Below are 20,318 nucleotides of genomic sequence, written 5' to 3' on the forward strand. Positions count from 1 at the left end.
CTGAGGAACCTCCGATCGATTGCAGCGGCAACCTAGATCTGAGGCAATTCTAGGTGCATCATGGGATAGGGACTTGACCTTAAGTTGTCTGATGACCTCGAGCTTTGTAGTAGGCCGACTCGGAGCTGAGGATCAGCTCTGAACCCATCTGTAAGAATGAACGGCGAGCTAGAAAAACTTCGCATTGTGCCCTAAAGCTTTGGATGCTGACTGCTTGTCATATCCTTGGGAGGATACAACCCATACTGCTTATGGTCCTGAAACAGCGATCTAATGATGAACAACTTTAGGTGCAATAACTATGTGTCTTTTACACCTTAACAGCTGTAGAATGTCACACCTCCAGCAGTCTACACACATAATTAAATTATTGTATATTTTCTGAAAAACCATGTTAAAGAGCAGAAGCCAAACTAATATAAATTTCTTGTGAACAAATAATGCTATTAGAAAGGTGCAAACAGCAATGTGTTTAGCAAAAAAAGTCTTCTTACAATAACAGATGTCAGTGCAGTCACTATCTTTATATGAATACTGTAATATATTATAATATGAAAAATCCAGAATGATATTTTCTCTAAATTTTCACATGCAGCTTTTCATATCTCAGAAACTGTGCAATCTAGGCATATAGCATAAGCAGAACTTTTATTAATGATACTTCCTCTTTAAATTGAAGGCAAGAAATTATTTTCTGAGTGCATGTTTACTGAAATATTTACAGAAATAAGAAAAGGCTTATTTGCATAAATAACAACATAAATACTCAGTATCTGTTGCAGTGAATAACATAGTTCAAGTATCACTGATAATTTTCTCTAACAAACGGTTGCACCTGATGTTATGCTGCAGCTTGTAAGTTAGTTGGTTCTGGAAATAATGTAGATACTGAAATACTGCTCCTTTTCTTAATTAACAGCAAACATCTAGCAATATCTCCAGCATGATGTTTTATATATGGACAATGAAAGTATGTGTTTCCATCCCCAACCATGACATTTCACACTATGCCCCTCAATAAAATACAGTTTGCTCAGTTATGAAAATGTGACTAATAAGTGACTAACACTGCTGAATATCTCCAATGAAGTGTACAGTCTTAGTACATTTTTGTTTCTTTCATGTGCTGCTGTTAAAAAGAAGTTATGTACTCACCATAACATTACATCTGTGTTGTCTATCTTCATTCATCCTTGACAGATGGGGTTCGGTTCCAACATCGGAACTGACTCGGCTGTTACTAAAGCTTGCACCAGCCAAACACTTTCAAGCTTCACCTGTACCCAGAATCCCTCTCTCTCAATAACCTCAAGTTTGCAGAAAAGATACTGAAACATACAAAACATATATATATATATATATATATATATATATATATATATATACACACACACAAACATATATATATATATATATATATATATATATATATACACACACACACACACACACACACACACACACACACACACACAGTAAGATATTTGCAAGGTAAGCCAGATGGAAGCCTTATATACTGTGGTTGGACAATATAAAAATTCAAGTGAATCAAACAATCAAACAATCTTTAAGGATGGGGGATGGAGGGGGGAAGCATACCTTTCAACCATACCAAATTCTCAGTATCTACTGATTTTGAGGGCAAAAATTAAGGTGCCACAAATTCCCGAGTGGCCCCTTCAATTCCTGAACTTCCCATGTTTTCAATTTTTTTTTTTCAAACTTATTGCTGATGTCATCACGTGCGGGCCGTGTGTGATGATGTCAGCTCTGAGATTCAGACTACCAGCCTGTTGGAATGCGGAATTCAGCTGAGGGGCAGGCTCGGATTGTCTGTGTGTACTTTCTCTATCTGTTATGTTTACTTGACCTTTTCTGGTTCGTAGTTCATATGTGCTGGTGCCAGCCCTGCACACAGTGATGATCAGCAGCAGTCAGCAGTGTAGCCTGCCTGTGTTTTAATAAATTATTTAAGTTAACTTGCTACTGCAGAGTGAGCAGCCAAGCCAAACTCCATCCAAAGCAAGACAGCAAGAAAGTACTTGAACTCGGGATGAGAAAATGTATTTCCAGCCACAGATGTGGTTCGACATCCTCTGGCTCTTCCATTTCCAAGTAAAATAATTAAAAAAAAATACAAGTTGTGACTAGACTAGAAGGCATTGAGGGTTCCGACAGTCCTTGTGGCTTCAACTTCTAATGATTTTGGCATAGAGTTGCTTCATAACTGTACAATCTGCAGCCACTGCCTCTTTCACCTGCAAAATAAATTATGATGCATCTCAGGCAGGTTCCAACATAGATACATGCTTTATTTTACTTAGGTGAAGTACAGAAAATCTACAACTCATCAAAATCTAGTTCACTAAAAGAATTGGGAACGAAGCAAAGCAGCTCCTGAAGGTTAACACATTTAAACATATACAGTTAAATGAACCAGAACTGCAGATGTAAACTTTGCTTAGTTTCTAAGTCACTATATAGCAGAGCACTAAGTGTATTTCTGGCACATTATTGAATAAACTCTAGAACTAATTGATATATTGCTTTGAATTTGGTTATTTGTACATTTCAGAGTTCTAGGAGGAAGACATGTTTATGCAGTTTAATTTCAAAATTATTGAATGAGTATCTAGGATTATACAATTAGATTCTCAGGGTACATTCAAGCTATTATTTGATAAATGGGGTTGATGTACAATATTTTCAAGCTAACATTTTGGAATCTGTATTCTGTGTTGGCCCTTAATGGACCTGAATATAGGTTATCACCATCAATGACATTTATAATCTGTCAATATCTGTGTTGATGAGGTATGACATTTCTTTGAGCTGATTTTCTGTTTTGCTGAACAGGTATCTCTTGGGCATATGTGACAAAATAACTTTAAATGAATAAGAAAATTGTTTACACGAACAAAGGAACATAATTTCCTCCGTTTGATTCATTATTCAAAATGTATACACATTTAAGGTGTTAACCTGCTGATGAAATTTAGTAAAACAATTAAATGTCACTGTTGGCAATGTGCCTCTGAAATGTACTGTAGTGCTTGAAGCACAGTGAAGTCAAAAATGCCTACATAACTAGTGCTTTAGGGGCAATGCAGTCAATGATCCTTCATGCTCTATAGATGGTGAGGAGTTAAAAGTCAATGTGTGCAGTACGTACTACTGCTAAAAATATGCAGAGAAGTACATTATGTCATAGCATGACGTATAAAACCACCAAAATATGATGGGATACAGCAGAACTGGGAAATGTGATAATGAAGAAAATGGTGCATGGTTGTATTTTAATAGATTGACACAGAGGAAGTTAGCAAAGGTTGGGCAGAAAGGGAATACCTTGCCTACAAATTACTACTGATGTCAGTGCTGGTAGCCACTTGCAGAAGGCATAAAACTGCTACTGTCACATGTACTCCTGTCTGACCATACCAGGAACAGGCATATATTTTATTAATTGCTCTGTTTTTGTTTCATCACAGGCTAACCCCACCCTATCTAACTTCCTAGACAGCTTTTTTCGTTCTTCTCTCCTCACTCGCATGGTATTTTATAATAGCAGTCCTCCTTCCATTCTATTTCTCCTCCTTTTCTTCTCATACTCCACACTGAAATGCTTTCAACCTTCTCTATTCTACTCTTCCTTTTCCCCTCCTTGCCAGCTCTACTATCTTACTGTCTGTTCTTTTCCTAATCTTACCCCCTTTACTTTCCAACCTTTCTCTTTCCCATATTCACTTGATCTAATTTCTCTAGACCTTGATTTTTCTCTACTCACCTACTCTCTAAAAAAAAACCCCATCTTGCCATTACCTTTTGTGTTTAACATTTTGTCTGTTTTTCAGTTTGCATTTAAAAGTTGGCATCCGAGTGGGTGGGGTTACATAATTATTTATGCAAATTTTATGTTAGTTAGTGTGCAGATTTCTGGCCAGTTGTACTTATTTTTCATGGGCCTTTGTCCAGATTTTTTATGATTCCAGGTTGAGAGGTATGCGGGGAAGTCAAGGATGAGTGAAGATGGGGGATGTCAAAGATGAATGAAGATAAGACAGATGGAACGTTCTTTATCTGATGTTGTCAATCTTCATTCCATCCTTGACAGATGGGACAGAATCCCCATCTACCTCAAATCTTGGGTGGAGTCATGGAAGAATATTCCTGAGCACCATCGAGCCAAAGGGCAATTATCCCCTAGCAACCAGATCCAATTTATAATGAGTAATAAAAGTATGGGGAGTAGTCCAGGTAGCTGCTGCACATATGTCGTCCATTGAAGCTCTAGACTGAAAGACAGCTGAAATAGCTATAAACCTTGTAGAATGTGCTTTGGCAGGTCTAGGCAAAGTTAATTTGTTTTTATCACAAATAAATTAAATGCAGTCTTTCAGCCACATAGAAAGAGCAATCTTGCTGACTGCCTTGCCCAACTTTGAAGTGGAAAAGGAAACAAACAGCTTATTTGATTGTCTTATGTCGTTTGATCTGTGAAGACAGAAACGTAGTTGTCTATGGACATCTAATAAATGCAGAGTGTACTCTCCCTTGTCAGAACAATAGGGAATAAACTGGTAAATGAATCATCTGGTTAATATTTGTCTCTGACACAACCTTAGGTAAAAAGGGTGGGTTCATTCACAAAGATACTCTATCTTTATGGAAAACAGGGTAAGGAGGCTCAGACAATAAAGCCCGGATCTTTGAAATTCTTCTGGCAGAGGTAACGGCTACCAGAAAGAGTGCCTTCCAAGATAAGAACTTCAGATCACATTCTGCAGAGGGTTTAAAGGCAGAGTACATCACTGCTTGAAGTACTAGGTTCAAATCCCAAGGAAGAGTCAGATTTTTGAATGGGGGCTTTAAACAGAAGAGTGTCTCTGAGGAACGATTTACAAAGTCTACGAGAGGCTAAAGAATGTTCATCCAAGCCATTTTCAGCATTGGAGATGGCAGCTAATTGTAGTTTGATGGTGGAGGGAGAAGCTTCAGCATTAAACAGAGTAGCTAAAACATCTAGGACATGTTCTATGGAAGCTGAAAAGGGATGTATTTGCTTTTCAAAAGCCCAAATAGTAAATCTTTTCCACTTACTGGTGTACAGTTTTCGAGTGGAAGGCTTGTGGGACGATAAAAGGATGTGGCGTACTGAAGCAGAAATACTGGGATGCCTGGCAATTAATGGAACTGGAGGAGCCACGCAGTTAGCTAGACCATCGAGCACTGGGTCCAGAATCAAGGTTTGTCAAATGAGATATAGTCAAAGAAAGGGGAACCAAGCCTGTCAAGGCCAAAAGGGAACAATGAGGATTACTGTGTTCTTCAACTTGAATGCTTTCTGTAAAAACTTGGGAATTAGAGGTATTGGGGGAAAGTATATAGGAGACTGGGGGGGGGGGGCAATCGTGGAAGACAGCATCTCTGGGTGACTTTCCCGGAGGCGGAATCAGGGCAAAGTAATTGTTGCACTTGTTGTTTAGGGGAGACAGGAACAAATCTCAGCAAGGTTGACCCCAAAGGTGGAAAATCATCTTCGCCACTTTTTCATTGTGAGACCACTCATAAGGCTCAAGGGATGCATCTGCTCATCTTGTCTGCAATCACACTGGAACTCTCCAGAATGTGCATTCCTATAAGAAAGTGGTTGAAAGAGATCACCCACTGCCACACTCTGAGGGCTTCTCAACAAAGAGGATAAGACCTGGTTCCTTCCTTCTTTGCTAATGTACCAAACCACTGACATATTGTCCATTTGAATTGCAATAGTTCCCTGAGGAAGAGCAGTCTGAAAGGCCTGCAATACAAAAAGCACTGCTCTTATCTCTAGGACATTGGTGTACAAGTTGGCCTCTAATTGGGACCAAGTGCCATGGACAGTCTTGCCCAGAAAATGCACCCCCAACCCATCTGGGGAGGCATCCGTGGTCACTATGGCCATGGGCTCTGGAAAAACAAAAGGACAACTGTGGAGAACTTGACTGGAATGCATCTACCAAAGAAGATCCGTTTTGCAAAGGTTGGTGATCAGGACTTGTTCTGACAATAGGTGATTAAGTATAGACCACTGGAAGGCTAGTAGACATTGCAGAATTCTAATGTTACCTGGCTAGTGGCACTAGATTTATAGAAGCTTCCATAGATCCTAGAGCTTGTAAGATTAAACATGCTGGAACCTTCTTTTTGTGGATTAACTTTTGTACCTGAGGCACATATCTTTGAAGATCTTCTGGAGAAAGAGATGCTATCATTGTCTGACTATTCAGTACAGTCCCTATGAATCTGAAACTTTGTTTTGGGGTTAAACGTGACTTTTCTAGATTTAATGTGATCCCCAGATGGGCACAGATGTTGAGTGTGTAGTTCCTGGCTGTTATCAACTGATGCTTGGTCGAGGCAGGTATGAGCCAAACGTCCCAAGTATACAAAGCCAACAGCCAAAAAGACCGCTTATCACCTCCATGTCTTGAGACGCTGATCTCCACCAAAAAAGCAGCAGAAGAGTATAAAAAACTGGTTTAGTAACACAAAACCAATGGTTAAGCGCTTTCCCTTGCTCCACGGCAAGCTTTGTCAGAACAATATGTGACAAAACTGTTAACATTTAAATAAGCTATTTGGCACCAAAAGTGCATTTGAAAAATAGTACATTTAAAGAATTAGTACATTTGAAGAAACATCTACTGGCCCTACTAACATATTAAGCTAAGCGTATCCCTATAAACCAAATAAAATACATAGTGAATCAGAAGAATAGAAAAATAACTAAAATATCTGCAAACGCTAAACAATAAACCTTACCATAAGTTATGATACATAATTCTGAATACATAAACATACCTTGAAAATAAAAACATCTAAATAATAAACTTATAAAAGTGACTCATATAAATAAAAACCCATCGATTAGATGCTATTGTACTTATAAAAAATCAATCCATAAGTAAAAGAGGTTTGATAGAAATAACATCATTTAATCCTGGTATGGTGGAGGCATCAGTATAGATTTGCCATCAGAATTCTTTATATGATAGTATTCCTTTGAAATCCCCCCCCAGGGTCTATTTGGAAGCTGTCCAAAATAGCAAATTTAAAGGAATGCCTATCCCCATACTTATTAATGTGCCTATATAAAGCGTTTTTTTCATCCTTGGTTCTAATACTATATAAATGTGCATAAATGCGCCTATTAAATTTCCTTTCGGTCTTTGCAATATAAAATCCTGGACAGGCCATGCATTTTGCTAAGTATATAACAATTTTGGTGTTGCAATTCCCTTGTTGGAATCTAATTCTGGTCCTATTCACATTTTCTAACACATTACTATATTCCTGAAAAATTGTATAGCATTGTTTACACCTTCCACATTTTTTCGTATGTGTGCAATTGGAAACATTGCACCAGTGCCCTCTCTCGAGGTAATTTTTAATATTTTGCCCCATTTTATTAACAAACTGGGGTCAGGTCCCCAAGATTTTAGCTATGTCCTGGTCAACTAGAATAATATTCCAGTTGTTGACCAGGATTTTATTTATTTTACCTATATAAGGGCCATGTTCCAAAACACACACTCTACCATATGTGGTTCTACCATCTGAAAGATGGTCATAATTGTTGCCATTATTAACCATATGATTGTGATTATATCCTAACAGGGGTATATATCTACTTCCCCATTCTTTAATAACTATTTTAATTACTTTAGACATCAGATTAACGTTGTACCCTCTATCCTTGAATAAAGATGTAATATATAACCCTTCCTCTAACCTTTCAGAATAGTCTGAAGTCATTCTTATGGCACGTATAAGTTGCCCTTTATAAATGTTGATAAATTGATTCCTGGGATGGTTGCTAGTGAATTCGAGATAATTATTAGAAAATGTGTTTTTCCTGTATATTCTAGATTTAAATCCTTTGTCTCCTTTTGAAACATATGTGTCTAAGTATGGAATACCTTGATGATTACTGGATGATGTAAATTTGAGAAACTTACTGCTTTGGTTCAAAAATTCTAGAAATTGATCTAGAAGAGTGACGCTACCATCCCATAAGATGTAAATATCATCCAGGTATCAGGAGTAATATTTAATGCGTTTCATATAATCACTCTTAAACACCATAGTTTCCTCTCAATCTAGCATTACCAGGTTAGCGTATATGGGAGCACACGCTGCTCCCATAGCTACGCCCTTGGTTTGCCTGAAATATTCTCCCTCATAATGGATATAATTATGTTCTAATACCAATGACATCATATCCAATATTAAACAGGCTTTGTCCCATTCTATATCAGCATATTTTCTGATACTATTGGCGAAAGCTTCTAATCCTTCATCTTTTGAAATACAGGAAAACAAGTCTATAACATCAATAGTAAAGAACAATAAGTCAACATTCCAACAGAGGAACTCTCCTCAGCTACTTCCTTTTTAGTGGCAGCTGCTATGACCATAGCATCAACTGCAAGACCCTTCACCCAAAACTGTTTGTCTGCAGGTGCGGATAGTATTTTGTCCAGTCTTTTGGAGTTGGGCTCGACAGTGTCAGGAGCCTTCCATGCCCACTGTGAAATCAACTGAATGAGTTCATCAGCAGGCAGAGTCACCCAAGAAGTAGATGGGTGGGCGCCAAATGCCTGCAGGTAAACAGACTCTTCAGAGGAAGGGTTCTGGGACTTCCAGCCAACCCTCTGTTTCAGAATTTCCAAGATGTCTCCAAAGGAAACATCTTTGGGAGTGATAGTGGCGACTCTTCCACCTTGTTGAAATCTGTATCTTTGGTGACTGATTCCTGGGGGGTGGAATCCATGTGCTTCCTCTTGTACTTCTTTTTCTGAGGGACCTCCTCAGGGAGATAATCTGGGGAGGTATCAGAAGATGACAGTACCTGTGGCTGTAACACCTGAGGCTTCAGCATCCACTGTCCCAATGTAGAGGCAGGAGGAATAGTAGAGCAAGAGGGAGGTACTTGTTCTGAAGGGGTAGGCACAGACGGAGTCTCTGCAAGAGAAACGGCCCTCTGCATAGCCTCAAAGACCAGTCCCCCAGAAGAGGGTAGGAAGCCCGGAAATGAGAAAGACTGCCTCAGAACCAGGGTCACTCCCTGCTCCGAAAAAACAATCCTCAAGACCAAAGCCAGAGCCCCAAGAGGCAGGGATAGCTCCAATTAACCTGGAATCAAAACCTACTTCTCATAACTGACAAGGTAGCTACAGCTCCGGGAGGTCTCCGGGTCAGAAATAACCTTAGAACTCAGGGTAACTGCTGGCTCTGCAAAAGTGAACAACTCCTGAGCCAACACAGACAGTGCAGGAGAACCATAACAGAAGACTCTAAGACCTCAGAGGAGGTTAGAGGAGTAGTAGTCAACAAGGTAAAGGAAGTGTCAGTACCAAGACCAGAATGAACTGGTACCAAAGGTGGGCTTGAAAGGACTCTAGCCCACAAAATTGTATTCACCAGCCTCTCTACGTCAAGTTCTGAAAGACTTTTGGTGAATTGGACTGACGCAGTGGAAGAGGACTTAGGCCTCTGTAAAAATACTTCTGGTAGTTCCCCAGCAAGGAGCAAAGGGATCTATCGATGGACAGTAAGAACAACTGTCTTAGTCAGTGAGACAGATAACCAATTCCTGCGTTGAGACCTCCAATGTTGAAGGACTCAAAATTGTAATTGGTACCGAAACTGAAGTGTCTCAGAAACAGAGGCCTTTGGCTCCAAGGGAACTTCTTGAACAGAACTCTTCAATTTTGTGGCTTTCAGAACTGACGGGAATGTCAGAACCAACAGACTACGTTTATATATTTATCAATAAACGAAGAAGAGGAGGGAGATGAAATATATGTCTTAGCTTTATCAGCAGTGGATAAAGCTTCTCCAAATGCTGATGGCAAAAGTCCTTTTAGAATTAACTTGTAGCACCTTTCCACCAAAACCCTGTGGCTGAAGGTGTGATATATGCTACAATCCTCCTTTAAGTGAGGGGGGGCCAAGGCAATATACACATAAGGAGTGAAAATCAGAAAAGGGAATTTTAAGCACTTCTGGCATTTTTTGAAACCAGAAGGGGCCTTACCCTTAGCCATGACAGTCAGAGAAATACAAGGAAAAAGTCACAGAGAAGAAACATCTTTTTTATATATATATATATATATATATATATATATATATATATATATATGTGTGTGTGTGTGTGTGTGTGTGTGTATATATATATATATATATATAGGTGTGTGTGTTTGTGTATATATATATATATATATATATATATATATATATGTATATATATATATATATATATATATATATATATGTATGTGTGTGTTTTTTTTAATAAGGAAATGACTATCAGTGATGATAGCAAACATGTACACAAACGTGTAAGGGGAGAGGAAGAATGATTACTGAAGACAGCGAGAGAGAGAGGGAACCATCAACAATGATAGTTGGGAAGTTACACAGTAGTCATACCTCTCAACCTGGAAACATCAAAAATCTGGACAAAGGCCCATGCAAATTAAGTACAACTGGCCAAAAATCTGTACACTGATTAACGTAACATTTGCATGCATAATTATATAACCCCAACCCATTCCATTGGAATTGTGGGATACCAACATTCAAATACAAATTGAAGAACAGATAAAATATAACCAGTTCAATAGTGTTTTATTTATATTAACATATGAACTTGTACAAAACTAAAATGCAATTTTCTTGTATAAAAATAAAATTAACTGCTACACTCATATAAAATTAAATACAATTTGTGTAAAAAATCAAATTAATTCTAACAACTACTAAACTGGTGTAAACTTTAAATAAATACAAATTAAATAAGCTCTAACTACTAAACTGGTATAAAATAAAACTAAAGTAAGTACAACTAAAATTTTATAAGAAATAGTATCAACAGTGTACCTCTTTAAAACATCCAAGGGAACATGAGAAAATACATAGATGACTAGAAAAATATTCTTCTGTTTTTACTGTTGTTCCTGTTTGTGTTTCCTTATGTTTTATCCTTTGTACTAATGCTTAGCTTATAGGTAGCTACTTAAATCTGAATTTGAAAATGTTAATGTTGCTAAAAAAGGAAAGACTATATAATTCAGAAAAATAATCCCAGTAAACCCACAGACATAACTGTCTGTGTACAAAACGTGATGATGTACATGCAAATCACTGTAATACAGCAATGCTTATAAGACAGGTAAATGTAGCTAACTTTGCCTTGTGCCATACAATACTTGCCTCAACCATATACAAATCACAAGTCTATGCATGTTACCCTGCATCATTACTCTTATGAACCAAAACATAACCATGTATGAGCAATTGTGAGTCATTTGAAGATCAAATAATGATTTACTGTCATCTTCAAACTTAGTTAACCATAGGGGAGGGCCCAAATCTGAGTCCTGTGGTACACCACTGGCCACTCTGTTTCATAAGTGGCACCTGTGACTCTAACCACATGGGTTCTGCTAGACAACCAGGTGTCTATCCACTACACAATATAAGGATTTATATTTATATTTACAAGTCTGTCAATAATGCCTGCATAAGGAATAGAGTCAAGGGCCTTAACCAGGTCTGGATATACTGTATACACTGCATAACCACTATATGGTGCTTTGGTTACTTTTTCAAAGAAATTAATAACGTTAAAGAGGCAGAACCTTCCTTTGACAATGCCAAACTGATGAGGGTCCAGGGACAAGAGATTTTCAATGTCCACATTAATGAGATCATGAGATATAAGTGTGGAATGTTTGAGTTATTCTAGGCATGTACTGGAAAGGGATCATGTGAGTTATTCTGGAGTACATACTGACCTGAAATACTTTCCTGTTGATAACAACAGGGATGAATGTAAAAACAGCATGTGACAAAGACTAAAGGGCAGAGTCTTTGAGGTAAGAAAGAGGAGATACAAGGCTAAGAAGAAATACAGATGGAAGGAGTGTGAGGTGAAAATTGGATATGAAATGAATGGAGAAAGTATGAAGCAAGGAAGCAAGATAAAGTAGAAGAACTGGTTCCATATGCACACATATAAGGTGACGTTTAGGTTCAAGAATTAGGACTTTTTTGCTGGAATAGCTTGGGGAGAAAGGAATGCTGTGTATTTCTTTAACAGTCAGAAAGCTCTAAAACAATGAAAATGGAGGTACACATGGAAAGGCAGTACAGGATAAACAAATGTAAAGGACCAAAATGACTGAAGGAGGTATCAAGAAAGACTAGATTACTATGTAAGATTATTATGAGGAAGAAAACTGTATGTACTTGGTATATTCGCAATAAAATAAATGGAGACAAAGAGAGAAGGCGGGGGCTGTAGAGACTGAAATTATTAAATGGTCAAGGAAATTGAGGCCTGTATAGGATCAGCAGATAAAAATGTTCACATTTTGTGGTGTTTGTTTAGACTGTTTGAAATGCATTAGAAGGCAGATGTTTATTTCTTGTGGCAAAGTTATATAAAGGCTAAACTGCATCCTCCGGAAAAATGTTTTGTGGAAAAAATTAGAATTCATCAAGCAATGCCAGATTAAACAGGTTTAAGATGTTTTACTTTTCATAAAACTGTTAGCACAAACCATCTTAGTCAAATAACGTTATCTGTGAGCACTGTCTGTATTCCATGAAAAATGTTTCCGGTTTCAGGCCTGAATTCCTTGGTTATTTTTACGTTTACTTTCTTATTTTAGAGAAAGGAGGACAAGCACTTGGCACAAGTAAACAGTTTATTTATAATTACAGGTTTTTAAAATTATGGACACATACAAGACAGAAAAAACATCAAACTACAAACTACTATACATTGGACAAAACATGCATTTAATAAGCAGTGCAAAATGTATATGAATATGTAAGCACTTTCAACATAACCAAGGCAACCTAGTTTATTTTTATTTTGCAAGTAAAGAGGCACTGCAAGTCTCAGACAATGTCTATGTTACATAAAAATGCAGCTTTAATAACCTGATTCTTATTACCATATATTAGCTATCATTTCACTTGGTGTTGGGCATGAAAACTCCTAATTTTCATGCAGGACAACAGTTACATGGATGAACACAATAGGACAGACACTTCATAGTTACAGATCATACCCCCAAACCTGGGTTGCAGCCTGTTGTCATAGCCATACAAGAGGCTGTCCAAGATATGGGGTAACATTTTGGGGATATAATTTCTCACCCTTTTTGTTTCTGCAGTTTAGCTCTACTGAAGTTATTTAAAAGAAATGGCTTGACAATTCAAAAGAATACATATGCATTTTGTAGTAACTATTGCTTATTTATATGACGAAATAATGAGGTACTACTGGGGTAAAATAATTATTACAATAAATATTTCACCTACACAAGAAATGGTTAATTTTTTTTATTTTTGTATAATGCTACTACATTAGGCACTTACCCAACTGTTATGTAAAGAAAGTAAAAAAGAGTAGCTGCAAGGAAAACAGCAAAGGACATCAAGGTCACTTTCTCGTTGATGGTAGAAGCCATCTTTGCTACTGCATGCCATGCTTCAGTCTCCTCAGCACTCCCTTTCACCAATCGGCTTGTCAAAGTAAAATACATATGTTGTAAAAAGGTAAACACACACAGATAGTCCAAGTCCTTAGCAGAGTTTCCAACAGGCTGACAGTCTGCCTCATGAAGCTGATTTCATCACACATGCGCCTGCATTTGATGATGTAAGCAACAAATTCAACTTAAAAAAAAAAAAAAAATGGTAACTGAAGGCGTCAATCGGGAATTCATGGCACCCCATTATTTTGCCCCCAAATTTGGTAAATTCTGAGAAATTTGGTACGGTTGAGAGGTATGATGCTAGTGTACAGGGAAAGAAGTATCAGTGATGATACAGAAACATACACAAGTGTATAAAAAGAGGAAGAAAAAAGAAATTTAGAAGGAAATGTACAAAAAATTTTACCTAATCCCACAAATGCTCGAGAGTATCAGCTAAACGCGACCATTTCGAAAACTGGCAAACAAGATTTGAGGTAATTGAGAGAGGGTGATTCTGGGTAGAGCTGAAGCTCGAGAGTTTTTGACTGGCACAAGCTGTAGTAACGGCTGAGTCGGTTCCAATATGGAAACCGAACCCCATCTGTCAAGGATGGAATGAAGATTGACATCATCAGATCAAGTGGCAAACCACTTAGTCAAGGAATCCAATCCCAAAACTTGTCATGGCACCTTAAGAAGATATGGGTGTTAAATTTAAGCATATAAGAAAGATGATCTAGGCTTGAATGGAATAAGCTGCACCGTAAACAGTAGGAGTATAGAGAACTGCCTTAAGATCTAAACAAAAATGCTTTACATAGAAGCAATCTTGTACAATGTCCTCATAAATCATAATTTTTCAAGTATGTGATAACTTAATGAATAGTATTACACTGAAAGTTGTAATACTGAATGTAAGTTCCTGAAATGTCAAAACACTGAAACTTTGCAAACTTGACATCAAAATATGTTAACACCAGACATGTACCACTTACAACATACAATGTGCCATTACACAGCCGGTCAAAAAACAATATTACTCCCTTGTTAGTGAAATTTGAAAATGAGTGCTAACATTGGTCCTGCAAAAAAACAAGGGGGGGGGGGGGACAAGTCTAGCTCTCTACACATGTAACAGAATAGGTATTTTTATTTTAACATTTTGGCATTTTTACATTTCAACACTGTACATTCAGTATAACTTTCAGTATATCATTTTTCCAGTAAGTTGACATGGCCCTGCTTTTATAGATAATATATGAAAAAGTTGTTCATTGACGTTATCAATAAATGAGTGTGTCCAGGAAAGAAATCAGATAAAGTTACTGGCTATATCACTGTACTGACTAAAGTAAAACCTTTCATTCATTCACTTTACTATTAGCTGATAATCTAATACAGGGTCGAAGTGAAGATGGGACATTTCCTAGCAGCCAGTGGGCACAGAGAAATAAAACTATTCCAGACAGAGTGGCCATCCCTTCAGAATACAGATACACGCACCCATTCACACACACCAAGTGGTTCTACACAGAAGGCATTCCAGCCATGAAGTGAACTGGATAACCAAGTTGTTCGGAGGCAGCAGTGCTAACTGCTCTGCCACTGTGCTCGTCAAACAAGCAAGCAACTGGATATCAACTTCCAATATGGACATGCAAAAAACTGCCTTAACAGGACAGCCCAAAAAAATTAAAAGAACAAAACGTGCATGTCCAAATCCTACTTCTAGTGCTCACTTGTGCAGACTACTGTTGTGAGCCTCAGAACAAATTCCTCATTCTCAAGCAACACCACTTATCATACATTCAAGCTGTTTGCAAATGCAATAATCCAATCAGGCAAGCAGGATATCCAATACTCCACAAAGAGTAAGTAAAAAATATTACAGTAAATGTTGGAGTCTGACATATGCATCAGACAACAGAATACTACACAGACTCAGTTCCAGATGGGTATTAACCTGTTCTTGGCAGCATGTATTTTTGTTACAAAATACAATTCTAGATTACAAAAAATAACTTTAGTCCAGTAGCAACTGTATTTACATGGTAATATAGGTATGGCAACTGGGATAAATAAAATGGTACATAAAAAAATGAAATGTGTGCTTCTTTCTAGACAGAGAGGGAGACAAAACCAATAAATCTTGTTGTTTGTCTTTCGGCTTTTTCCCGGTAAGGGGTCGCCACAGCGGAACTCCGGTCTGCTAATGATTGGCAGTAGATTTTTTACGAAATGCCGAGGTGCCAGCTCAACGCCCAACCTTCAACGAAGGCACGCCCATTTACGCATGCATGTCTTTCGAACGCTACCCAACCACGGGGAGGACATGCAAACTCCACACAGAAGGCACTCCCAAGCCAAGCCGAGAATCGAACGGGAGAACCTCTTGCTGTGAGGTAACAATGCTACCGCCGTACCACCACGGCATTACAAAACCAATAAATCTATGGGTAGCAATTTAACAACGACAGAAAAATGCCATAGCACTTAAGAAAAATGTGAAATAATATTTAGATACTGAGATATCTATTCTGATATAAAATACAAAAATAATAATGTAGTATAGATAGTTTAACAGAAAATTACTCAAAGAAAGAAAACTTAAAGAATGGTAGTTACTACCCAAATCACTGCATATCAGAAACATGGAAGTGGCTTAAATAATAAAACTATAAAGGATTCAAAGAAATGCTCCTAATACAAAAATAAGTAAGCAAACCTTCAGAAAATATATCATCTGGGTTACAGCGACTGTATCGCCTTGAGAAATGAGCAAGTACTCGTTCTCTCTCCTGCGTTTCTCCCATCAGAGGAAATGCTTTCAAAAACGTTCTGCAAATAGAAGAAATCATCTGTTAGGCATATTTTCTCTTGCTTTACCATGTTTTTAATCTTCAGAGCAGGTAAAACAGAATATATATATATTACATTTTCAAAAAGTTTCATGAATGAATCAATTCTCATAGGGCATAAAACAGACAAAAAAAACTCCACACAACTTCCCATACTGTCAGATGAGACACAAACAGAAGATTTATAGTGCTAATAGATTATTTAATATTTATTCCATAGGATTCATTTTTAATTTGTTTTTGAAGACATTTAAGCTTTCTTGGGATATAAACAAAAGCTATGTAGTTACTATAACATTAGTTCCATGTCTAATTTTCATCTGGTACCACAGGACCCGGAAGCACGTAAACAAAGGTTTTCAAAATAAGCAGATGAAGAAATCAAACAGCTGCTAGGTCTCCAAAAAGATCCTTTAATGTAACCAGGCAAAGTAAAAATCCACAATATCATCCAAGCGCTTTCACTCGACCACATGCGAGCTTTCTCAAGGCAAACAACATTGCTGGAAGTTCATTCACATTAAATACTTCCAGAATCATCACATGACTTCCTGTGAACCTTTCCCAACAGGGTCAACTAATTAGGGCTTCACCATATAAGGAAATTCTAAAATACATTCTTATTATCATTAAAAATAATTCATTTTCTAAAAATAATTCATTTTCTAAAAATGTCTTGGCGACTGAATAGCATGATGAACTTGAAATTGAATACAAACTATTAAAATATGTCATAAAACAATTCTGTAAAAATTTTTTATAGTTTTATAATACAAATAAGTGCAGTAACTCCTTTTAACCATCGGGGGTGAAATCAAAACTCCAATTTAAAACCTAGAGTTACTAACTGGCATTGTAAAAATATTTCTTATCTGAGTTGGCAATGTATAACATTCCATGTATCATATTATAAAATCTTATGGATTCAAAAGTGAATAAAACAATAGATGTCATGTTCTGCTAAACTATGTTATAGACGAGCTTGTCTCAATTTCAAAACACTAGTGATGTTGAGGGTGTCATTCAGACCTGGGTATCTAGTAGCGTCTAACCGGAGCTGCCAAAATAGTTCACGGTATTCTAATTTGACTCCCAACTACCCCCTCTTATTTCCAGTTGTACCTGTTCCAACACCATAAACTTTATGTCCATGTCCTTACACGTCAAGGAGTGTTTATAAAAGGCATTACTTTCCTTCCTTACATTGATGTCATTGAAGTGTTCGTAAACCCTTCTCCTAAACACCCTTTCGGTTTTCCCAATGTAAAAAGCATGGCACATGACACAGGAACCAAGATAGACCACACCCTTGGATCCACAGTTAAAATGTTTGTTGGAACGTAACTTAAATCTTCTAGAGGGAAGGTAGTAGGACCCCGAATTTAGCATAGCGGGACATTGCTTTTACATCCCACAGGGATAAGTGCCTAATTTCTTTCTATTGTGATTCTGTGGATCCTCTACCCTAATATCTAAAAGTTCTTTCAAATTCCTGCCCCTTTTCCTAACAAAAGAGGGGTAATTGGGCATAGAATTCTTAAGATCTTCCTGAAGTCTGAGAATGGGCCAATATTTCTTGATAATCTTCTCGATTTGATCTGAGTTGTTGGAGAAAGTGTGTATAAAAATAGAAGTTATGTTCTTACCATAACGTTCCATGTTAGTTGTCTTCTTCTCGCCTTCTTCTTGCTGGATGGGTTCGGAGCCAACCTCGGCTCCGACTCGGCCACTCTAAAAGCTCGAGAGTTGGTTCCACCGGCTCGAGGCCCCCCTTATATCCCACAATGCTAGGCGAGAGTTACCTCAGATCTCGTTTGTAAGCTAACCCCAGCTTATATAGTAACAGTATAACTATAAACAGAGTCCACCTCTAACAACAGGAAGAAAGAAGGGTGACCTACATCCTGAACCAGGAAATATGCCCAACAGCATATGTCTTAAGAAAGAGGTGGTAGAAAGAGAGGTCACAATCACAACTCCTCTAGGTCTGTCCAGGCCAGGGGGAAGGAGGGTGGGGCGCAAGAAGAAGGCGAGAAGAAGACAACTAACATGGAACGTTATGGTAAGAACATAACTTCTATATGTTAAGTTGTCTATCTCGCCTTCATTCTTGCTGGATGGGACCGCGTCCCTAGCACCTTGTCCCGGGTGGCCTAACGGAACAGACTCCTGAGAACAGTGGAACCAAAGTTAGCTCTATGCCTAGAAGCTAAATCCAACTTATAATGAGAGATGAAAGTGTGAGGAGTAGCCCAAGTAGCCGCTGCACAAATGGTGTCAATAGGCAGTCTGTCTTGGAAAGCTAAAGAAGTAGCCAAAGCTCTGGTGGAATGAGCCTTAGGTTTATCAGGCAGCTTTTGATGTCTAATCTCATATACAAGGGAAATCAATGATGTTAGCCATCTGGATAATGATACCTTTGAAACTGAAAGTCCCTTTCTGCTCTCCGCATAGGAGACAAACAGCTGATCAGATTTTCTGAACTGTTTAGTTCTATCCAAGTAGTACCTCAATTGACGGTGAACATCCAGGCAGTGTAATTTTTGTTCAGACCTATTGGAGTATTCTGGAAAAAAGACTGGTAGATCAATGGATTGATTCAGATTTGATGCCGATACCACTTTAGGCAAAAAGGACGGGTTAGTTCGTAAGGATACTCTGTCCTTATGAAACAAAAGATAAGGAGGACGACAGCTGAGTGCTTGAAGTTCTGAAACTCTTCTAGCTGATGTAATAGCTACCAGAAAAAGAGTTTTCCATGACAATAATTTTAAAGAACAGGAAGCTGCAGGTTCGAAAGGGGGAAGAATCAAAGAAGCAAGAACTAAATTTAGGTCCCAAGGAGAAGGAGGATTTCTTATAGGAGGTCTGAGAAGAAAAACTCCTTTCAAAAAGGCTTTGCAGAGTTTGTGGGACATTAGGGCAGATTCAGAAATGCCCACATGAAAGTTAGAAATAGCTGCCAATTGAACTTTAAGTGTAGAGGGAGATGAACCTGCATGGAAGAGTTCAGCTAGAAAATCAAGAACTAGTTGGATGGAAGCGGTGAAAGGGTCTATGTCCTTTCCTTGAGCCCAATATGAGAAGCGTTTCCACTTACTCAAATAAATCTTTCGAGTGGAAGATTTATGGGAAGCTATCAATATATCTCTAACAGAGTGAGATAATTGAGGAAGCCTGGCTAAGGTTGGAACTGGAGGAACCAAGCAGTGAGGTTCAGAGAGGGGAGGGAGCGATGAAACTGACCCGACTGATGGATCAAAAGATCTGGAACTAGGTCCAGATTCCAAGGTCGCTCCAAAAGAAAACGATGTAGAAAGGGGAACCACACTTGTCGAGGCCAGTAAGGAGCAATGAGGATCAATGAGGCCTTCTGAGCGATAGCTTTCTGTATTACTTGAGAGATCAGTGGGAAAGGAGGAAATGCATACAGAAGTCCCTGGGGCCAAACTTGGACTAGAGCGTCTCTGCTGGGTTGGCCTGGTAAAGGGAATAGAGTGAAATATTCTCTGCACTTGCTGTTTTGGGGAGTAGCAAAAAGATCGCAGCAAGGCTGACCCCACTTGAGAAAAATTTCTCTCACTACAGAGTCTTTCAGAGACCACTCGTGAGGCATGAGTATAGCTCTGCTCAACTTGTCCGCAATATGATTGGACTTCCCGGGGATGTGCGTTGCTATCAGAAAACGCTGAGAAGAAATCGCCCATTGCCACAGTCTGAGTGCTTCTCGACACAGGGGGTATGATCTGGTTCCGCCTTGTTTGTTGATGTACCACACTACAGACATATTGTCTGTCTGGATTGCAATTGTTCCCAAGGGAAGAGAGTCTTGAAGGGCTTGCAACGCTAAAAGCACTGCTCTCATCTCCAGAACATTTATGTGCAAGTGGCATTCGTTTGGTTGCCATGTGCCCTGGACTGT

General features: G+C 38.3%; 1 protein-coding gene across 1 annotated transcript in view; it reads right to left on the reverse strand.

Annotated features, from left to right (window-relative positions):
* PSD2 (pleckstrin and Sec7 domain containing 2) overlaps nucleotides 1-20,318 on the reverse strand; it is a 2,726,943-nt gene that overhangs the window by 1,778,983 nt on the left and 927,642 nt on the right. Inside the window, exon 6 of the mRNA XM_044069466.1 lies at nucleotides 16,264-16,376. Within this exon, the coding sequence (XP_043925401.1) occupies nucleotides 16,264-16,376 (113 nt within the window). The remainder of the gene's footprint in view (nucleotides 1-16,263; nucleotides 16,377-20,318) is intronic.

Source organism: Protopterus annectens, chromosome 4.part0 (assembly GCF_019279795.1).
Source record: "Protopterus annectens isolate FY-2018-M chromosome 4.part0, PAN1.0, whole genome shotgun sequence".
In the NCBI taxonomy this organism is placed as follows: Eukaryota; Metazoa; Chordata; order Ceratodontiformes; family Protopteridae; genus Protopterus; species Protopterus annectens.